This window comes from Corvus hawaiiensis, chromosome 2 (assembly GCF_020740725.1).
Source record: "Corvus hawaiiensis isolate bCorHaw1 chromosome 2, bCorHaw1.pri.cur, whole genome shotgun sequence".
Taxonomy (NCBI): domain Eukaryota; kingdom Metazoa; phylum Chordata; class Aves; order Passeriformes; family Corvidae; genus Corvus; species Corvus hawaiiensis.
The window spans coordinates 106,907,046-106,929,120 of NC_063214.1; the positions used below are offsets into that span (position 1 = coordinate 106,907,046).

General features: G+C 43.6%; 1 protein-coding gene across 4 annotated transcripts in view; it reads left to right on the forward strand.

Moving 5' to 3' along the window:
* Nucleotides 1–22,075, forward strand: part of NHS (NHS actin remodeling regulator) — a 251,376-nt gene that overhangs the window by 191,691 nt on the left and 37,610 nt on the right. The window contains exon 1 of one of the 4 annotated variants that reach the window (XM_048287041.1): nt 11,560–11,642. The exons of the other annotated variants lie outside the window; for them this stretch is intronic. Within the exon in view, the coding sequence (XP_048142998.1) occupies nt 11,621–11,642 (22 nt within the window). The 5' untranslated portion in view covers nt 11,560–11,620. Of the gene's footprint in view, nt 1–11,559; nt 11,643–22,075 lie in introns of those variants that run through there. 4 annotated transcript variants of the gene reach the window in all.

Below are 22,075 nucleotides of genomic sequence, written 5' to 3' on the forward strand. Positions count from 1 at the left end.
TTTCATCAATTTAAAAAGCAAACATGGAGCTGTCAAAGAAAACTGTACTGGTTTGTTCCCAGTCTTCCCCTTAGCAGCATCCCCCTCCTATAGCCCTTTCTCTTTGATCCCTAAAAAGCCATCTATGGCTTTAAATAAACTATAAGTGGGGACATGACTCTGCTTGATGTCTGGCCTGCAATGGAAGTAAAGTGTCACTTCCAATTTTGTGTGGGTGCAGAGCAAAGATGCCTGTGACCAATCCACTGTACAGTGCACTAGTTTTTTTGAACAGGGAGCTTTGGTGAGAAGCATATTTCAAAGGGCTGGGGAAGCAGATTTTAAATGCTGTCAAAGAGAAACGATTTTACCTTTTCTAATTCCCATCCATGGCACCTTGTGTTCCTACCTCATGGGCACCATGCAATAACCTTGCACAGTAGGTGGAGCAAGGCAGCTGGAGCAGCGTGCCAAGGACGGGTTTGGCTCTGTGGGGCTCCATCCCAGGACACCAACTGGCCCATGTTAAGTCAACCCAAGCAGCTGCACACAGGGGTGTTTGCAATGGAGGAAGTGTAGAAACAGAAGAGCCAGTAGGCAGACTGCAGCACTCCTCATTTACCAACAGCAGTGCTCAACCACATTTATCTAACCAACTTCAGTCACTGTTGTCAGTACCAAATGAAAAGGCACTAGGTCTCTATGAGATAATACTATCTGTATAGCTGTTTCACAATATTTTTTCAAGAAGAGTGAAACAACCAAGGAAGGGCTTTATTAAAATTAGTCCCAGATTTACTATGAAGAGGACTGTAGCCAGATTTCATACATGCTAGCAGAAAAAAACTGTTTTCCTATCAAATAACAAAGTAGTTGAGTAAGGAATTGAGATTAATTGTTGGGATGACTTCCAGTTGTAGACTGTGGTGAGTAAATGAGGTAGGTCATGCCTCCCTGACAGCCTGGGTTTCAGTTTCACATCAGGCAGTTCTGTATTGCTGTGTCTGTCTCTTCTGCACCATTTACTTCATATACTGTATGTACATCCTTCCCTTCCCCCACTTCCACTCTCCCTTGTACCTATTTAATCATAAAATCTCTCTGCTGCTCTGGTTCCTTGTATTTGACGTGCTTTATCCAGGCTTCTGCCTCTGGGAGCTGGTCCTTGATAAAAAGGGACAAAGCAGACCATCAAGCTACCATGCTTTGTACAAGGCATTATTTTTTCCATCTGTCAAAATTAAATGGCACTTGGGATTTTCCCTTGGCCTGTCAATATTTTCACAAAATTCAGGGCTGTCTAGTGAAACTCAGGGAAAATAGTTGTAGATGACATTCCCTTGCATGTTGTCATGGTGTCACATAGCTCTCTGAATTTTTTTTTTTTTTTTGCTTCCTAAAGATTGATCCACAAAGAGGATTACCATCAGTGCTCACTGCAGCCCTGTCACTGCTGTTGCACACGTCTACCTCAGTCACCAGCCTGCCCAAATAGGCTCCCATCTTTCAGACTAAGCATTTTTACCATCCATTTAAATGTTTGACACATAGAAGGCATTTGGGGTGTTCACAGCCTTGTCCTCACTGGGATGCAAGTGGTCATCTTGGGCTCCATCAGGGACAGGATTTGACCACTTTCCATCTGGAAGTGACCACTGTGGACTCCCTTTCCTATGAAGGCAGCTCATCTCTAAAATAAATGGCCATGTATTTCCAGGACATGAAGGCTCAGGGTTTTCTGCTTTTCCTCCGTTCTCTGAGTTGTTTGTGGCTGACACAGGCAGCATGTGGGATCAGTTCATTTCTCTCTCCCATCTGGTTATGCACATCCCTCCCTTCATTTTCCCACAGTAGCAATGAGGACAGGGATAAATACAACTGTTCTCCCATTACACTGTCACCAAGGCAAGAACAGACACCAAGTTTATAAACTATTTTTTAGCTAAAACAGAAGATGGTCAAAGCTTTTAGGAAGAGATGCTGTGACCCTCAATCAAAGGCACATGTTCAGGTGCTTTCTTCTTCCCATTTTCAGTTTTGAAGGGGAATTTCAGTAGCAGACACAACTTTTAGAGACACATAGCCAAGTGCAGTAACACGGAGAAATACAGGGTCACGCGTACCCTTTCTAGGTTAATTTCTCCCTGCCTTTGCCACAACCATGTCCATCCTTGCTCCAGCTGCCACCTCCTTGGCCACCCTCTCCAGCAGAGCCACAAGCTCCAGATGGATGGCTCAGTCCTGCCACCATGTGCTGGTGTTTTTCTGGTGGGAGCACAAATATAGCACTCCACTCACAGGGCAAATGATAATCTATTCCTTCATAGCTGATGGATAAAGCACACAGATATAGAGGAATAAACATAGAATTTCCACAATTGTCTCAAACTCTGTGTGTGTTGAAAGGAATTGGGGTGGTTCTCCTGGGGCAGCAGATGGCAAGCTCACTTGGGGATAATACCCATTGGATTCTTGTATTTGTGGCCACTGCTTATAGAGGTCACTAATCCTGTATCTTGGCTGCTCCCTGGGGGTCACTAAATGCATTGGTTTGGTTTTTGGAAATCAAGCACAGTATGTGCTAAGTGTTCTAACAGGAAATTCATGTGTAGTATTTTAATATGTATTACATCTCAGACGCTTGACAAGACAGGCACATAGATGATGAATGTAATTTGTCAGTAAAATTCAGCAGATATATCTTCAGGGTTTAACTCAATATCAAAGCGAGAAGGCAGCATTGAAAGTAAAGCAGTGAAAATTACACTCCTCAACTATTTTCTATGAAGTGATAGTAATTACTAGATAAGTAATAATGATTTGTGCCAATGCAGTCAGTACAGAGTGATAGTTCCCTAGGTTGTTATGTGGGCTTGTGGGTAGAGCTTGCTGTAAAATGCACATTAAATACTATGGGATTATTGCAGTTCTGCCCTGTTTTAACAGGGCAGAATAGGGCAGTTCTTGTGGATGCAGGCTTTTCAGATACCAGTTGTGCTAGGACAGTGACATGTTTACTATTTTAGGCAGTGGGTTACTTGAATGTGACTTGTATTTCTATTTGCATTAAAAAACCTTGCGGTCTTTTCAAGCATTTATTAGTCTGTATTATAACAACTGTGTCTTTAGCTGTTTGAAATGCAGAGCCCTGGCAAGCAGAAATACAGGGTTGCCAGGCTAAAAGCAAAATACATTAAATAAAGCATCAATATTTATGACACAGTCAGTAGTTCTTCTGAAATAAATAAGAAGGAACTCTTGTGAAAAAGGATCAGGAAGGATGGAAACACTAGTGAAAAACAATAAAAAAAATATAGTTACAATATAAAGCTCATGTAACTGAGGGCTAATTTCTTCTAAGAGCCCCAGCACTGTCACCTGTGGCTAAGCAAAGGCTTCAGACAAATTGAGTGATGCACTGTTGGGCAAAAGAAAGGTCAATGAGAGGATCCTGTTCTGCAATTCTTGTTTTGCAGCTGAGGCATTACTGGATTACATAGAAATGGATCAAGCCACATATACAAATCTCTTAATTAACTGTTGGGTTATGAGTGAAAGTTACATTATGAATCCAAAATATTTATACTAGTACAATTCCTGTTACTATTTAAAAAACATTTTAATTCTGCTTTTGGAGATTAAAGACCAGACAAATATATTTTTACTTGTCCAGCATTTTTTATCATTAAAAGACTTGTAAGCCACATCATAATTCTCCCAAAGCATGGGTTGCACACCCTGTCACCCCAGAGCAGCATGGGGGAAGAGTAAACAGGTAAAAAGTTTTCATGTCACCCAGGGCAGGACCCAAGATGAGATTCAAGGTTTTATTTACTGGTTCCATGGCAAACCAAGTTCCATTTCATAGCCTGATGTATTATTTAAACAAGAAGAAAGAATCCTAATGTCCTGATGAGAAAATTTTGCTTCCTCTCCTTTGTTTATGACACTAAACACCAATCCAGGATCAGTATTGAAAACCAGTGCCAGAGTACTGTATTGCACAGTGCTCTCATTGGTAGGAAATACAGCCTCATATCCCTCTGAGGAGAGGAAAGTTTGCATCTGTGTGTCTCTGGCTCTTGGTTAAGTGTTACCATCACTGCACTTCTGGAGACCTTGGGGAATACAGCTTTGCCTAGGTGAGGTGACACAGAAAATCCCTTCCTTTCTTCAAGCTGTGAGAAAAATAAATTTTCTGAATTGCTGTTTTGCACCCTGGTGACACCTACCCTGTGTGGATCTGGCCCTGGTTGGCCAGGGGGCCCATGGTGCGTGGCAGCGATGGAAGGTGCAGCCACGCAGGCAGCAGCTGGTGTGAGTCCATCCCACTCATTTCTGTAGGAAATGAGGCTAAAAGGTGCTTGTATGGGGTTGCATGTGTTGAGCAGCACCCTGTAATCACAGTAGGAAGAAGAGCAGAAAACTGTAATAATCTTTACCAGCAAGTACCTTGATAATTTGTAGCTACCACTACATACTGCATTTAGGACCTGGTGTTTTATAAACAAGTTGCAAGCAGACTCCACATCCCTGGGAATGTTCAAGGCTGGATTGGATGGGGTTTTGAGCAACCTGGTAGAGTGAAAGGTGGAGCTCATGGGAGGAGGGTTGAAACTAGATGAACATTAAGGTCCCTTCCAACCCAAACCATTCTTTGGTTCTTTGAATCTGTGTTTCTATGGAACCAATACTAAAAGTATGGGAAAACAAGAATGGTTGCTGAAACCAGCCTTGCTGTCTGGTTTGTGTGCCAGGGCCCTCTTTCTGGATAGGAGGATGTTGGGGCAGAAAAGGAGCAGACACCAAGGACAGACAGCTGTGGAGTTGTTCTCAAGGCTTCCAACACGCCTCCCAGATGCTTTGGCCAAAAGTTACCTCCCAGCAGCAGAGCTTGTCCATGATGACAGGCAGACTTCAAAACTGTGGAGGAACAGCACTTGTCTGGTACCAGAAACTCATTAATTCTGCTTGAAAAAATGACAGTATATAGGACATACAATTGAATATAAGAAAGACCTGCCTTGTGCAAGCAGAGTTGTTGTGTTTCATGAGTTGATGTTATAAAAGGGCCCTGCAAATGATGCTTTAGCACTGAAAAATTATTTATTATGAAGTGCGAGAAAAATGCCTGCTATTTGAGGCAGCCCTGTAAGAACCAGTATCACTATGAAAAGACAATCAGTCTGATAATTTTTGGTTTATGCATCATATTCAGTGAGGGTGAGAATGTGGGTCCTTGGCCGTGGGAAGGTTCCTGTGTATGAGGATGGGTATGGGAAATGGTCTGAAAACTGATAATGAATCCAGTCCCTTTGGGTGGCAATGTCCTCCGAGTGCTACCCCCGAAAACCTCAAGATTTTTTTTGTTGTATTGCATTGTTTTCTAGTTCTTAATTATTTTAATAATTAATGCCTTCTTAATTATTAAATTAATTAACAATGACCTTCTTTCTTTCTTAGAAATACAATTTACTTGCCTCCCAAATGCCAAGAAACCTTCCTCTACCCTGGTGTTGTAAGATGGAAGTTAAGATTCACAAAGCCAAGTGTTGATGGGTAGTGCATACCTGAACCCTTCCAAATGGCTTTGGCAATCTCACTTCCAGGCATGTGCTATTAGCTATTTCCATTTGCATGTTTTTGAACTTCACTTTCTGTATTTCCCATTGCTATGAGCATCTGCAGTATGTTTTATGTTGCTTGTGACAAAGCAATGCCCACTGCACATGGGTAGCAGCTAGAAGACTAGCCCAGAGTACAGTTACTGCAAAAGAGGAAAGGCTTTCAAGATTATATTATTACCCTGATGTGTGTTTGTTGCCTTCTGTAGTCCCTCTCCCCACTGCTCCAACTCTGACACTTCCCCTCCTGACTCCTCAAAAATGTTCAGCCCAGCACATCCAAAATATATTCCATTTTCTGTCTTACAGTACAATTATTTTTTACTACATAATTATTTTTTACTACTCTTTCTCTCCAATTTACATCTCCTCTCTTGGTGCCAACAACTACCTAAACTTACAAAATTCACTTCATAGCTCCAGAGTGTGCAACAGAGCATAGACGGGGATGTGCAGTAACAGACAGAAAAAGTGGGGGTTAAGAGAAACTGGGAGGTGTAAGACAGGCCCTCCCCTGCCCTGCTTCTGTTTCCAGGTTTCGACCAGAGGCTGCAGTGCCCTTGCCTGTCTGTCAAGGCTAAAAAAGGGACAGACCAGCAATGCAACCCAGTCTTTCAGGCATGAAAGTAAAACAAAAAGGGAATAGCTATGCTAAGGACATTCCCTTAAGAGTTTTAAAAGCATAAAAGATGAATGTTAAAGCCAACACCAACCTTTGCAAGGAGCCTGTTATGAAGAGGCTGGAATTTCACGTATGACTGTCACTGAAGCCACTGCCTGCTGAGGGCATGAAACCCAGCTGTGGTGAATTCAGTGCAGCAAAGGTGATGTGATAAACACGTGAGCTGTACCATGTCCCCAGTGTACGCCTGACATTCGAACTCTATGGCAGGTACATGGAAAGTAAAAGTAGCAACAGCTCCCTCCTTCCTTTCTTGCGTCTTTCCCATCCAAATTTCTCTTCTCTTCCTCCTTTTTGTCTCCATTTCTCACACTCCATAGAATCATCACAGAATCAAAGAATGGCCTGGGCTGGAACAGGCCCTAAAGATCATCTTGTTCCAATTTCCCTGCCATGGGCAGGGACACCTTCCTGTAGACCAGGTTGCTCAAAGACTCATTCAACCTGGCCTTGAATACTTCTAAGTATGGGGCATCCACCATCCAGCTTCTCTGGACAACCTGTTCCAGTGGCTCACCACCCTCACAGTATTCTAATCTGAACCCACCCTCTTTCAGCTTAAGGCCATTCCCTGTCCGGTCACTACATGCCCTTGGAAAAAGTCCTTCTCCAGCTTTCTTGTAGGCACTGAAAGGCAGCTGGAAGATCTTCCTGGAGCCTTCTCTTTCTTCTCCAGACTGAAAAACCCCAGATCTCTCAGCCTATCTTCATAGGAGAGGTGCTTCAGCTCTCTGATCATCTTCATGGCCATTCTCTGGACCTGCTCCAGTTGCACCTTGTGAAAAAGAAGGGTAGCACCAGTAAGGATCTCCAGGGTTGATTGAGTTGTCACCTCTTGTTGCCAATTGGTGGGGTGCTTGGCGATGCCCCTGCCAATGATGGCCAGCTCCTCCGAAATGGGAGCAGCAGGCTGGAGCAGCCTGGTTTTGGGGTACATGCAGTCAAGTGGAGCAGGAAGGAAAATAGATGATGAAATTATGGCACTGAGATTTCCTGTCAAAGGAATATCACTGTGTTCTGCTTCCTTCTCTTGTGTCAGGTCACCAGAACTGCTACTGGGTCTTACTTTCTTCTTTCTTTCCTTGAGAAGGTAAAATAGAGGGGAGGCAGAAATATTCATACTGCTCCTGCTTAAAAGCTGACTTTTATGTGGCCCAAGTCAGCTTTGAAATTGAAACCTCTCTGGGATAATGAAACAGAAGAGGCTGAGTTCCTATTTAGACTGATATTATTTGGCTGAGGGCTGTCTTTACTCAAGAGTAATTTGGGAAAGTGACAGACAGCCGTGACCTTGATTTACTTTTTAACAGTTTGGGTTGAAATGAAAGAGTATTGAAATTTAGATTTTTTTGAAAATTTCAGGGACATCATTAAAGAGGAGGACTTTCCATCCTTCCTTTCAGTATGCTTTGTGCTGTTAAAAATAGCAGAGGAAATGGATGTGTGACATTCATCTGCTGACTCCTTCATGTCTCTTATCAGACTTGATTGCATTTAAAGACTGGTCAGAGCAGGGAAGTAGTCCAGGACTCTCAGCTTACCTCGGAAGGATTCTCAAAATGAGAAACACCCGTTTATATGATAAAATACATTTGTTAAACTGTGCTTGTGGGAGGCATAATACTGATGAAAGAAGATAGTGCAAATCCCGAACAAGGTGCATTTGCTAAGACAAGTGAAGAATTCATGTAATACGGAACATATTCTGCCCCATTTGCTTCGGAGGTACCCCAAGGTACACTGAAATGCATATATTAGGGCAGTAGTGCTACTTGATGATCATTTATTTGAGCACTGATCTTCAACTCAGTCACCCAAAAACTTGAAACAATCTGCAGTCACCAAGTAAAACAGTTAGTTAATATTAGTATAATAGGAGGGGAAATGATGGGAGAGGTGGGTAAGCTTCTTTTTCTTCTGACTGAAAGGTTTTCTGCCTCTTTGAGAGTTCTCAGAGCTCTGGAAAAACTTGCAGCCCTAATTTATTTTGGTTGTGATCTTTCTACACCGAATCCCACACTTTGTTTGCCTGTTCTTTCTTACAGGAATGAGTTTGTTTGCTCTCCTGCAAAAACATCTCACAACCAGGAATGAGCATGGAACTTGTCAGGTCTGGGAGCTGTTATAACCAGCCAGCAGTCTGCAAATGTTCCCATCTGTAGATTGAAACAATGCCATTGCTTGGGAGAACCAAAGTAAAATGAGAAGGCTGTGTTCAAAGGTTTCTTCAGGGAATAAAATCCATAGGCATTTGAGGTCCAAAGTGCTGACCTATGAGAAGCAGATTTAGGAAGAGAAAACAAAAACACTAAATAAATTGTCACATTAACCAAAGAAAACAAAGAAGTAAGAACTTCATGTGGATTTGTAGACTTGTCCTTTACTCTCTGATGTACTTTTTTGCCTTTTCAGAAAATCCAGAGGACACTCTTCCCTTTCCCAGGGCAAAGGGACCACCACTAGCACAGAGCCAGTCAGGCAGTAGATTCCCAGTGGAAATTTTACCTGGCTATCCTAAATGGGAGTGGCACTGATTTACTTTTAAAATTATTTTGTTCATCTTAAATTTGTAGGTATTTAAGTATATATAACATAATCAAATTATTCTGGCAAATTTGGGGAGGGAACTCAAAAATTATGGGGATTGGATGCAGGGGACAGGCAACAGCAGGTTTGCATTTTTTCCTTAAGAAGCTGGGTTAAACACTTACTTCATTTAGAACTGAAATATGAATGTGGTGAATTGGCACACTTTCTTCTTTTTTGTCTTTTGATCTAGTATATGATGTATAATCAATGTTTGTCCAGAGATGTTATTGATGCAACTACGTGTATGTAGGATCCCCCTTTGCTAATGACTGTGATATCCCTACCAGAGAAGATAGAAAACTGAAGTTTGATTAATGAGTGATGGCAGAGGACATGGTCTTCTGTATTTATCTGGAGATTCACCCTGGTAGAGCTTCTGAGATGGTCCCACACCCCTATCCACCATAGTCATCACTCCTCAGTCTTGGGCTCACACTGCCTGTGCCAGAGATCTCTTCCTGCTGAATGCCTGGAGAAGATGAGTGCAGTCTGGTAGGGCTGTGATGTGGAAAAGAGAATTTGCAGAGATATTTGCTAAAAGATGGAGTGGGAGATTCTCTAGTGGAAATCCTGCTTTTGATGAGTGTGTAATGTTGTTCTGTCCCAGCTGACAGGAGATGTCAGGTTTTTAATTCTGGCTCATTCAGAAGTGCTCTGGTGTTTGATAAGAATGTGTTACCAGCCCACGTGCAAAGCACTCCTCTGAAAAAGAAGGGGGAGGGAGTTATGAATAAACTCTGAAGGCAAGGTTTTTACCAACTTCCTTCAACTTCCCCCTGGTTCCCTGTCTCTAGCACAGATTTTCTCTGGGACCTGATGCACCAGCATGTTCCTAATTCAGAGGGTTGATGGGGGTTTCATTGTTGAAAGACCTTTCCAGCGCCCCTCCATGTGAGACATTTCTAGCTTACAAAGCAGCACCATTATGTGACATGTGTGACATACCACTACCCCTTTTAGAGGAGTTTGCATAAGTTTTGTGATGCTTTTACAGCCCTGTGTCAGGTACTCACCTGTAATCAGCGCTGCGGTGAGGGTTATTCCTGTGTGCAGGCTCTATAGGCAGGTAGCACACAAACCAGTCAGAGCACGTCTGCTAATGCAGTCATATCATAAGATCATAGAATCATTTCAGTTGGAAAAGACCTCTAAGATCATGGAGTCAACCATTAACCTAACACTGCGAGGTCCACCACTAAACCATGTCCCTAAGTGCCACATCTGCGCATCTTTTAAATTACTTATTCCATCAGCCCTTTTACTTGTGCAGTATTTGATACGTCTGCAGCTTTGCCGGAAGCGGTGAGAGATCCAGAATGCAAGTCTGTGTTTATATCTGCATGTTAGCTCTGTGTCTGTATAACAGGTACACGGAGGCATATGTTATACATATGCATGTGCACACGGACTCCTCTCTCCTGGCAGTGCCGTGGCTGCCGCTGCTGGCTGCCGCTGCAAGCATGGGAGCACGCAGGGAAGGCTGCCGATCTGGGAGCCGCCATCCCTTCTGCCCGCCAGCGGCAGTGGTGGGGCTCATCCCAGCCACCCTGGTACCCACTGGCTGCCCCGGGGGTGGGCAGGCTCAGCACAGTTCCCTGCGCTCTTCCAGGAGAGAAAATGCAGGTAAGGGAAAATTGCCCTTGGCAACCACCAGGCCCTGCGCTGCGGCTGGCCGAGAGCTGCTGGCTCCTGCAGCCGCCAGTCAGGGGTGACCGTGTTTTCCAAAGGCCCCCCTCGGTGATGCTTAAAAGGCTGAGGAGAGCGGAGGAGTATTGGAAGCGTGCGCGCTGGGTGCTCGCAGCCGTAGCAGACAGGAGTGCTGGCCGAGGGGTTTTGCTGCAGCATCCTTCCCAGCAGTCAGGGGGGAGCAAAGGAGCTGAGAGGTGAATGGTGGGTACCAGGGGAGTGCCCTGGAGGTACCTGCTTGCTGGTGATGCCAGTGGAGCTTGCAGGGATAGAAATGAGACGGATCTCAGCCCTGCAGCTGGGTCTCCTGGTCTGCAGCAAGCACAGGGTTATTAAATCCTGATGACACTGTGTAAGAGCAAAGTATTTTTGTAAGAAGCTACAGTTGTTCAGGAGCCAGCATCACCTAGGTCCTCCAGATGACCTCGTCCCAGGTAGCTCTGCTTGGGATCCTTTTTTATTACAGAAGTAGAGTTGGTGTCTGATGATGTCACACTCAGGAGGAGGGAAATAAAAAAAGAAAAAAAAGATAGATTGCAGTCCTAATGCAAGGAGGATGCAGCAAAACCACAGAGAGGGTCCTCTCCTCCAAGGAAGACGAGGTGAAAGGCAGAGCCCCTTGGAGGGTCTCTCTCTCCCTTCCACTTCAAAGAGTAAGACTGTCTGCCTTCTGTAAACGGAGCTGGTTGTGTAATGCATTATGCATTGTGAGGTTAGACCTCTTCTGATTTCTTAATGGAAAGGCTATTTTATTTCTCAAGTGGGTGCCAGCAGGGATGCTGGAAAAGCGCAGAGATGCATCCTCCATCCCACACTGACACCAATTCACACAGTCAACTGCAGACCGGGAACTTGTCAGAGAGGAGTGAGGACCAAATCTGGAGCCAATGCAGGGGGAGAGGAGCAGCCTCAGCTTTTTTAGCAAGTGAATGGGGAGGGGGAGGAGGGTAGTATGAGCAGTGATGTCATTTTTAACTGGTTCCTCGCAGAGCTGGGAAGTGAAGTTACAGGAAAAACCTGCAGTCTCAGAATGGCTCTCAGCCTTGACTGGAGACTCTAAATGACTGAGGGTTCCCACAATGGTAATTAATTTTCTTTTCTATGCAGAACCGTTCTGTTATTTTGGGTCAAGCAGAGGGCATTTATTTTCTTTCTCTCTCTCTCTCTCTCTCTTTCTGTATGTTTTGAGGGTTTGACTTTCGCTGTTGCCTCTGGTTTGTTAAATACCTTGCAGGTTATTTGAAGTTTTTCCTGGGTAGTTTGAGAATTTTTCTCTGATGTGGGAATCCATGTCATTACAGGAGAGTTTAGCATGCAGCGTTTCTGCTACTCATCAGGAGGGGAGATGCAGAGGTTGCCAAGCACACAGCATTCTGCACAGGAAATGTACTTTTAAAATCACAGGTGGAAAGAAAGGAATTTGACTAGCATTTGTTGTTGTAGTGGATGGCATTAATGTTGCTTGTAAGAGGCAGAAAGACTTCTGGTCAACCATATAGATAGAAATGAATTTTGCTTTGGTGATAATTTCTGTGGTTCTAATTGGCAGGTTTTTATTATGAGCATTTTAATTCTAGTGGCACTGAAAGGAAAATGTCAACATAATAGATTCTGGCTATGTGAGACAGTATATGTATGTATAGTTTTTCATGGCATGCATTAACCACTTGAGTGCTGCTCCCTCCACTGCACTTGCCCTGTTGCTGTCTTCCATGGAAATCAGTGGGATGCCAGGCTGTGCCGTGGACAGAGGGTTATTCTGTCTGTGGTTCCCGGAATCGGCAGAATCAGTCAAGCCATTTTAAGATAAATAAGTTTGTCAAGACTGGTCCGTCAAGGGTAAAGTGTCTTAGCCCAAACAGTGGGCAGTGAAAGACATCCAAGTATTCAACTACTGGTATCCCTGATACAGTTTGGGTTTGTGGTTGTTGTGATGATGCTTGGTCCAAAGCAGAGGGTGTAATGCCAAGAGTCCATTTGGCTATGGAAGGCTTGTAACATTCCTCTCTGGGCTCCCGTTTCCCAATGGTGAGACTTGCTTGTCTTTTCACCCAGGAGAACACTCAAGAGAGCTGAGGAAGCCAGACCAGTTTTGCTTACTAGGAACTTGGGATGTTCATGTGATAGCCACAGACCTCCTGCTGTAGTCTGTAATGACAAGCTCAAAGATGGGAGATCTGGGCTCAAGAATGAAAGAGGCAGAAAAGAAATAGCAACATTGTGATTCCTTCTGAATATGAAATGTTCCTTCAGGAAGTTCCTGCTGTGGCTGGAGGCTTGAGGAGTCCATTGCTCCCCTTGAGAAAGCTCTAATGGAAGAGTTGCTGGGAGGAATAAGCCTCTCTTTTAGCAGCTATTGTGAAGATGCCGGCAGCTGTCACAGGGGCCATTTTGAACTCCTCCCCCTGCAACATGCCATGGTGCAGAGGAAGAGTAAATCTGGTAACCTCTTCTGCCAGTCCTCTCAACATTAGCCTTAGTATTTGAACATGACAGAGACAAAAGCCAGGCTTTAAAAATGGCATGTTCCTCTCAGTGTGGTTTTCATCCAGATGTATGCTTGCCTTCACTAACAGTACTTATGTGGAGGGCAGTGTGCCTGGCAGGTGGAGGGAATGGTTAACAGGCTGTACTGAACTAGTCACCATGGCATATGGAAGCTTTCCTTCTCGCTAGTGTCAGGCTGAATCTGCTGCTGTGGATAGGCAACTTTGTTTTCCTGTGATTTTAGCATGGCACCCTTCACCAGAAGGAAATAAATGCATTTTTTAAAAGGAGAGCAAAGAACTGTGTATCCAGAGTAAGCAGCGATTTATCATCCTCCTTTGAGGGCTCAGGCATGCCCACTTCCCCACTGCCTGGAATGAAAACTAGTTCTGGATTTTGGGCCAGGGCACTAGTTCTGGCATTTTCATCTCATCTCAGTTCAGCTGAGGTGAGAAGTTGCAAATTTATGGCACTAGAGACAGAGTCTGATATCCAAAGAAGAGGGGAGCTGCATGTGACTGCAGCCAGCATGCCTGCTTCTGCAGCCTTCCCCCTTAGGAGCCAGCTGACTTTGCAGCAGGGAAGGTTAGGAAGACCTTTCCAAGCACAAAGAGGAATAAAGCACTGGGACAGGCTCCTATGGAGCTTATAGGATGCCCTTCTTTTAGGCTTTTTAAGAATAATAAAATTGGGGTGAACTAAAAATACTTAGTCCACTTTAGAGTAGTGGAATTAAACTTGGCTTTGCATTTTGGCATTTTTAGGACAGGTTTGGTCACACATCAGTCAAAATACACTACAGGAAACATTTTCTGTGTCAGGAGGTGGGTACCTCATTTGCTGTTAATTTTAGCTGTGTTTCAGAGTTGGAAAAGTCATGGACTAGACAATTCTCACATGGTTCCTTCCTGCCCTCTATTTCTACTGCAGTATTAGCCCCATTGAGCTCCTACCACCAATGGGACGAGAACGGTTCAATGCCTCAGACCTTTCAGCTGTAAAACTTTGTACTGCTATTGTCAGCAAAAGTGTTACTGATGTGTCAGTGATGGACATGATTGTTAGGGAATGGGAGCCAGGGCACAGTCATGACTGCAAAGGTTGCAGGTATCTTTCTGGACTTCAGTGAGCTTTGAATTTTACCATTAGTTGGCAACTGTGTTTGCTTACATCAGGCTCTGGACAAAACCACATTTGGTTTGGAGTGGTCTCTTGGAGAGTGCTGGGGCTGTGGAACATTAGGGAAACAAACCTCACTTGAGTGATGTAGCTGACCACTGCTCACAAGGAAGCAGCACATTTTTCATCCTGTAACTGTGACACAGTATGACATTCAATCCACGCTGTAACCCTTCTGCTTGTTTATGTGGTGGAATTTACTTACTGTTCCAGTTGTTCTCATCTTGCATGGTCTTCTCAGGGGAGGACAACATACACTCCATGAGAATGAATTCAAGATAACAGGTGTGTCAGAGAGGTATTTTATGGTGCATGCAATGGTGATCAAAGTTAGAGAAGCAGAAAACAAGGAGGACCAAGGCTGGGTACCCAAAGCCCCCACAGGAGGCGAGGAAATAATTTTCATGGGATGGAATCACATCTGTCCTAGGAAAGGATCCTTCTCAGGGATGCAGAAAAAGTGCAAAGAACTCAGTGTGAGTGTGTTTGTGGGAAAGAAGGAAAAGAATAACTTCCCAGACCCAAATTTAGCAATTAGTTCAACTCTGTGCATGTGACCAAGAAACACTAAGGTCAAACATCTAATTGCATTTATGCCATTGTCATCTGAGTAATTATCTTTCCCCCCTGGTATTTCAGCAGGGTAAAACTGAAGTGGGTTTGGACTGCTGCACTCTGGTAAGTCAGAAACTAGGTAACCTCCATGGCTTGCTAGCAGGGCCATCTCCTCTCCTTTGAGCTCTCTTGGTAGAGTAGGCAGTGGTTATATTCCTCTGGGATACTTTTTTAGGCTACTTGTTTTGGAAAAATCTTTGTAATCATCCATGTAATCTGGATATAACTATAAAGCACTGTGCTGTTTTCTGCCAGTAATTGAAGGAGGGGGGAAAGGTAGTGGGAGAAAAGGTGAGTTCTGCATGATCTCTTCTTGTTTCAGGAAGGACTGGTGTTTTCTTCCACTGTGCACAGCAGTGCTGCACATCATTTACTTTGTAATGATAATAGTATATAATCTTCGTAATGGTGATAATCTTCATATGCAACTGTGGATTTCAAATTCCTCCCTGTTTTTAGTGCAAATTTCATTTGATGGCATCAGAAAACTGGTTTTTCATGTCCCTGCCTATTTACCCCTACAGAACCTCATTGCTAGCTATCAGAGCCAAACTTTTGATAAGAAGAAGGGTGGTGTACCAATGTCAGAATATGCAGATTCACATCTCACAGTTGCACCTCATTTTTTGTGTACCTGACAAATTTTTTTTTGGCACAGCACAAGCAATCAAAGTTTATCATCCAAATTAAGACTGTAATTATATTTTGATAAAGATCTGGCAATTCAGTGAGAATGAAATTTAAAGGGTTGCCGGGATACAGATGACTCTGGATTATGGGGAAGCATTTGCATGTGGAATACTAATAAGCCAAGGTTGTTCAGCATCCTTATCTAGACTTTTCCAATAGTGTCTGATAACACAATCAAGTGCTTGTTTCTTTGCTATTATCTGGCAAAGTGATTAAAGATACAGGCAGCCTTTTATGAATGAAAAGGCAACATGCTTGACATGGAGTGACACAGATGTGTCCCCCTGTTGGTACACAGGAAAAGTGAGGGGATAGAGTGCTGACCATTCCCGCACTATTGAGCCTGCCAAAATAAACTTTTCCTGAGGTTCCCTTTGTGGGTCCAGGCAGTGCTTTCCTGGGAGGTGTGAGTCCTGCCCAAGATGGGGGCTGCTGGGAGCCTCCTTTTGCAGAGCTGGGTTCTCACTGGGGGGCAAGAGCTGGAGGACATGTCAGAGATGAGTGGGGGATATCCAAATGCTCTAGAGTTTGCTGTCCAGGCAGGATGGCCACAGAAGTAATGGCACCATAGAGCTTGGGGAGATGCCAAACAGCTTGATTGAGCCCGCAGCTGCCACAGGGAAGGTTCTGGGTCTCATGCAGATACCTTCTTCTGCCAATCCAGCAGATGAGTAAAGCTTGACCTCAGCACTGCAATTTGATGAAGGAAGAGCTATAGCACTTTCTCTCTTTTAAGTGTCTGGTCTGTATGTGACATTAATTAGTTATTATGGAAAGTTATTGCTATTCAATAATGTGGCCTGCTGACGAAGTGTTATTCACTGCCTGTGCTGTGGTAGCACTTGCAGACCTTGGAGGGCTTCACGTGCTGTGCTCCTGACACCCTGCAGCCTGAGCCAGCTGATACCCCACACCTGTATCCCAGAGTTTCTGCTGTGCAACTGGCTAGCAGCAAGGCCAGTGCAGGGTTTGTGTTATCACCTTGTTACAACCCTGCTCCAGACTGCCTGCTTCAAATGTAGGCATGGTAAGGGAGGCTGGTAAGGGAAGGATCAATTTTTCCTTGCACTTAATTTGTCCCAGACCCTGTCTCAGCACCACCCTACCAAAGCTCTTATTTTCAATGTCTACCTCCAAATGTTGAGACGAGCATGCAACAATTATTATACCCTGTCCATCAGTGGTTAGGAACTTAATTGTAGCTCATGGCTGTGTTTTTACTACAGATCAGAACAATTCTCTGACTTTACAGCTTTTTCAATTAACTGGGAAACAGTGAATGTGTCATATAACAATGTGAAAAACCAAGGTTTGGTGGTATGTCAGCTTCATCAAAACAAATGGTTCTACTTCCTTGCTGAACTGAATTCCTCCCAGGTTTTTTGTGACTAAGTTTTATTCTCAATATGTTCTTTCATGATGTGTAAGAAAGGGACTTGACTTGCACTAGGGCAGTTTGAATGGCAGGAAGAGCAGATGTGATCCAGGAGGCCTGGGTTAATGAGCATTTTGGGAAGGCAGAGTACATTGGAGATGCTGGAGCTGTAATATGAGAAAAAATACTGTAATACCTTGAATAGCCTTTTAAACACAAGGTGTGCAGTGCTTAAATGGTAGTCTCCTCAAATTCAACCTGCACAAATAGTAATGTGCTTTCTTTTTTCTTCCATAATGTGCATGGAAATGTGATGCCAGTCTTAGACAACTCCAAAACTGCAAGGTTATAGTCTGGTCCAAATCTTGTGATTTTCTGTAAGTTTCAAGACTTGCCAGAGCAGAGGCTCAGTCACTGGATCAGTATCACTAGCCTGGGTCTAGTAGTGCCATGGGAAAAAGGTGTTCATCCTCTAAATGGATGCCTCGGTATCCCCAGTTCTGGCATGTATTGAAGGCTCAATACTGGTTCTTTGGAGCAGTCCAGGACAGTCCTGTCCTGTCCTGTCTTACATCCTAAGCCTGCCTTTCATAATTTTTCCCTCTTTCAATGTTAGAGAAGTCCAGCAAATACCTGAGAGGAAAGAGGTTCTCCCAGATTTGATAAAATATTTCATCTTGAGTTGTTCTGTCTCAACATATGACTGCCCCTTTCTGCCTTGGCAGTGCCAGGTGTCTATTCATATGAGGCAAAATTTAATAAAAAAGCCTGTAAATTGTACATAAATGTAGCAGAAAGTGTTTAGCCTATTCAAAGGCTGGCTGATGTGTCAGCCTGGTTTACTCTAGTCCCATGCTCTGAATTTGCACTGGGTTTCTACTTACTACAGTTCATGCAGTTTTTCCTCTGCATTTTCTATAGTGCCTCTTCACAACACCTACACTTACTGGTAACTTTTCAGGAATCCATCTTCTCTGTCCTGATCCTTTCAGTAAGCCTTCTTTGTTTTCCATATCAGTCATCCTGCTCTGGGTTGGCTTTATTGCAGTCTCTGATCCTCTCCAGAGGAAGGTGATTACATGACCTAGTCAGCTTGTGAGTCCCAGGTTATTTCTGGTACCAGCATCATGGTGAAGTCTCCATGGGATTATTGGAAACTTTCTTGGAGTCAGGCAGAGTCCTACCTTGATCTTCTGGCAGCTGTTTAAACAGAGGCACTGTGCAGTTGGTGGTACCTCCAAGAGATGAAATAAACTTTATTTATATTATGAATTGTGGTCTGTGGGCTATCAGAATAGGATTTGGCAAACAAAGCAACCCTGAAGATCTTGGACCCCGTGGAAAGGTTTCAGCTTTGCTGGGTGGAAATTTTAACTTCCTGGAAAGAAGTATTTACTCAGTAGGTCAAGTGTGGGAGCTCAAGGGGAGGAAATTGCAGTCAATGAAGCTAGGAGTATTAACTGTAGTGCCCCACACTTTAAAATTCCTTTCATATGGTCTGAATCGAAAAGCTTCTGTTCCCCATAACAAGTCTGAATGAATATACTGAAGTTGATTTTCTTCACAATTCATTTCTGTTTGTGCAAAGGTACGGGACAAAGCTCTGAAAAGAGTGTGAGCTTTGACCAGTAAAACTGTGCCAGCCAAAGCCGTTGCTACCATTTATCATCATCCTGTACATTTTTGAAGAATATAGGGGTGCAAAGAGTAGACTGACTGCTAAAATGCAGTTCTGCATGGCTGCAGCTGCTTTGCCAGTATAATGTACTGTATAAAGACAAAGGTCATTTTGTTGCATTAAAACCCAAAGAACTTCCATAGTTTGAGAGTGGGAAATGACCCCAGATAACACAGCTGGAGTTAGCTAGACCCTGTATTATTTCCAGAGGGTTGTTGCCTCATGTGCACAATACACTGCCTTGTATTCGTTCATGACCTCCCGACACGGTACTGCACAGGTCCTGCATGCAGTGAGTTGTCAGACTGGGAGATATTATGAATTTGAAGCTTAGGTATAAAATTAGCAGTGTTTGTCATGTTGGTAGAAATAATAGGTTAGAATAAGGTAGGGTAGGACAGAATTAGAATTAGAATTAGAATTAGAATTAGAATAGAACATTTTCAATTGTTAGGGGCCTACCATGATCGTGTAGTCCAAGTGGAAGATTGCTAGTCTGAAATGCAGAATGAAACTCTGGTCATCATCAGCTGTATCTTAAAACCAGTGTTAGGTAGGCACCTGACTAGAAATGTTAGGTACTGCTGAGATATGTATCTGATGGACAGCTAGCCCCAAGTCTCCCTGTTTTCATGATGATAAAGGAGGATTAATTACCTGATTATTTGAGCCCCCATCAGCATGGCTGGGCATGATGACACCTGTAAGGCTGGAAAATTTAGAGCTGTACTTCAGTGGGGCTTCAGCTCATGGCAGGGGGTCTGGGGTGAGTATGGAGTTGGCTGGAGGACGAGACATTTTTCTCCTGTTGGAATGAATGAATCATCACAAACCAGGCAGTGACAGCGCTGTTGCAAAGTTGTGCTTTCTGTAGTAGGCAAAAAATTAATGTCATTTTTCCCTCAAAATAAAAGAGTTTCTGAATTCAAAAATTGCTTTGGGAATTATGTGAATAAGCTCAGCTTTGGGCACATATCTGTGGTCTCAGTGGTTCATGAATGGGGTGAGAAAGGTTTTTCTGCCCACAGTCCTTTTTCAAGGCTTATTTCTGTGAGGGATGCCTGGCACTTTGGTCATCATTGGTTTCTTCTGGCTGCAGTATTTCTGGAGCAACATCATCCTACGCTCACTGAGTGTCCACAGAAGGGCATCAAAGGGGAAGGAAGATGAGTGTCTTTGAGCCACCCCTTTAGCAAATACTTCCCTTAGTCATAAGTTATCGCAGATGTGGCTGTAACTTCTATCACTACTGAGTGATAGAACTGAAATTTCTTAAAGCCTTGAAAATTATTCCACTGTCCTGTAGACATATCTGTAAAAAAAGTTGTTGTATGACTCTAAATGAAAATCTTCTAAGTTTAGATATGTTCTTTGACTTGGGCTGAATTTTTGTTGTAGCTTTCCCATACCAGAAGTATGTGTAACAGTTAGCCAAAAGTAGGGGAGTTGTACTAACTGTGCAGAGGTTGCTCTGGCCCTTGTAGAGTGAAGAAGTACTGTGGTATTTTTAAAGTGTTGCTGTTGTGCAATATTACAAAGACACGAGGAATCAGGATGTTAATAGATGGGATAAAGGATAACCCAAATGAAAAGCATTCAAATGAATCTTTGCCTAACGCCATTTTCGTAGCTAAGTGGTGATTGCAGTTTTAGGTGTTTTTTCTTCCGTGCTGTTGCTCGGAATCCCATTTTTCTGGATGCAATAAAAGTACGTTAAGTATTACAGTACCCAAACTTCAGAAATTCCTGTGTAACAAAAACCTTGCCAAGCAGACCTCACCCTCGCTTACTGCGAGAAAAGGTATTACATCCCAGAGGAAATCATTACTTACTAATGTGAATAAACATGAAGATGAAATTATCAAACTGGCAAGTGAGGGAAACAATCTTGATTTATCAGAATTAGCTATATTTAAATGCAGCAGTTAAAAACCCTCAAGTGATAATGAATCTGGCAGATGATAGGTGAATTCTTGTGTCTTCCTGTGCCGTGTGGGTCTGGGCTCTAGTGGGACCAGGCAACCTGGCTCTTTTTTCTATACTGACCATGGCTGGTTAATTCTGAGTAATGAACCACCTGTTTCTTATCCAGTGCAGTGCTTTGGAGCTGCTTGTAAATGGTGAAGGTTGATTGTGCTGTAGGACCCCCTAGTTTTGTGGGTCCGAAACTGCAGTGCAAGCCATGGCTTGGTCTCAAAGGTTTGGAGCATGTCCTAGTGGGGAATAAGGACTACTTTTATCTGTAAGAGTATAACACTAAACAGACCCACCATAGAGGTATTCCTGGACTAGCACATGAAATGCAGGGCCTGTAATTATATGTGCGAATGCTTAGCATAAAAGGGTGATTTCTGCTCTTAAGACACACAAGTAGAAAGACCACAGAAAAGGCTAGGAGGTCTCTGGCAGGACAAGAGATGGCTGTTGAAGGCCAGGAGGTAACTTGGATCAGGCCCAGAGCAGGGATGTGCCAGCATATCCACCTATGAGGCCAAACTCCATCCCCAAACAACAGCAGCCCGGGCAACCACGATTGAAAATGCTGTCTCAGTTCTTAGCTTTTCACTGCATACCAACTCTTATATTTTCTCCTCTTTTCTTTTTTTCCTTTTTTTTTTAAGCTCAGCAGCAGAGGTAAGACCTTGTTTTCATATTCTCTGTAACACCCTTATGATACTTTCAACACTACATAGAAATAAGCAGATGGCAGGGAGCTGATCTGTATTTGTATATAAAATGTCTCTGACTTTATGAACAAGATCCATTTTACAAAAAAAAAAAAAAAACTTGGCTGGGGTGGCTCTCCCTCCGCCTGTGCTGGCAGATGCTATGGGAGTTGATAGGATGTGAGGACCAATTGCCACCTCCCCCCTCCACAGATCCTGCCAGATCAGGGCTGTGCTGTATCCGTGGGTGTCGTCTGCCTTTACTGTTCAGCATGTACAGCATCTCAGCCTCTAGAGCAGTCTGGCACCTCTTCCAGCACTTCCTTTTTTTAACACCACTTGGAAAATCCATAGAGAAGAGAAGCAGAGAAGAGAAGGCAGTGAAGTGGGAGGGAGGTAATTAGGGCGAGACCTGATGTCCTGACATGGCTGGAGGGTCCAGAGAAGTCAGGCAGATCCATGACTTAGGAAGGACAGAGTAAGGACAGCAAAATTGCACACCTGGCCCAGCTTATGGTCACGTTTATGAGTGTGTTTATCCCTTCCTTCATAAAAATGAATATATTTTGTTCAGTTTCTCAGGCAATGCTTCACCTTTTGAGTTAAAACTCACCTTATGCCTTGGAAGCTTGCCTGTCCGTGACCCAATTTTATTTACTTTGTCATTAAATGTATTCAATGACTAAATGTGAGAACTGATCCGTAGCTTTGCAGACTCCCTTCTGTTTCCAAGTAGGGAGCCCTGCTCCCACATAAAGATGGTGTCTCCCCTCTTGATGCCTGGTGTGACAGAACATGTCAGCTCCTCACAGTCTGTCTTCTCAT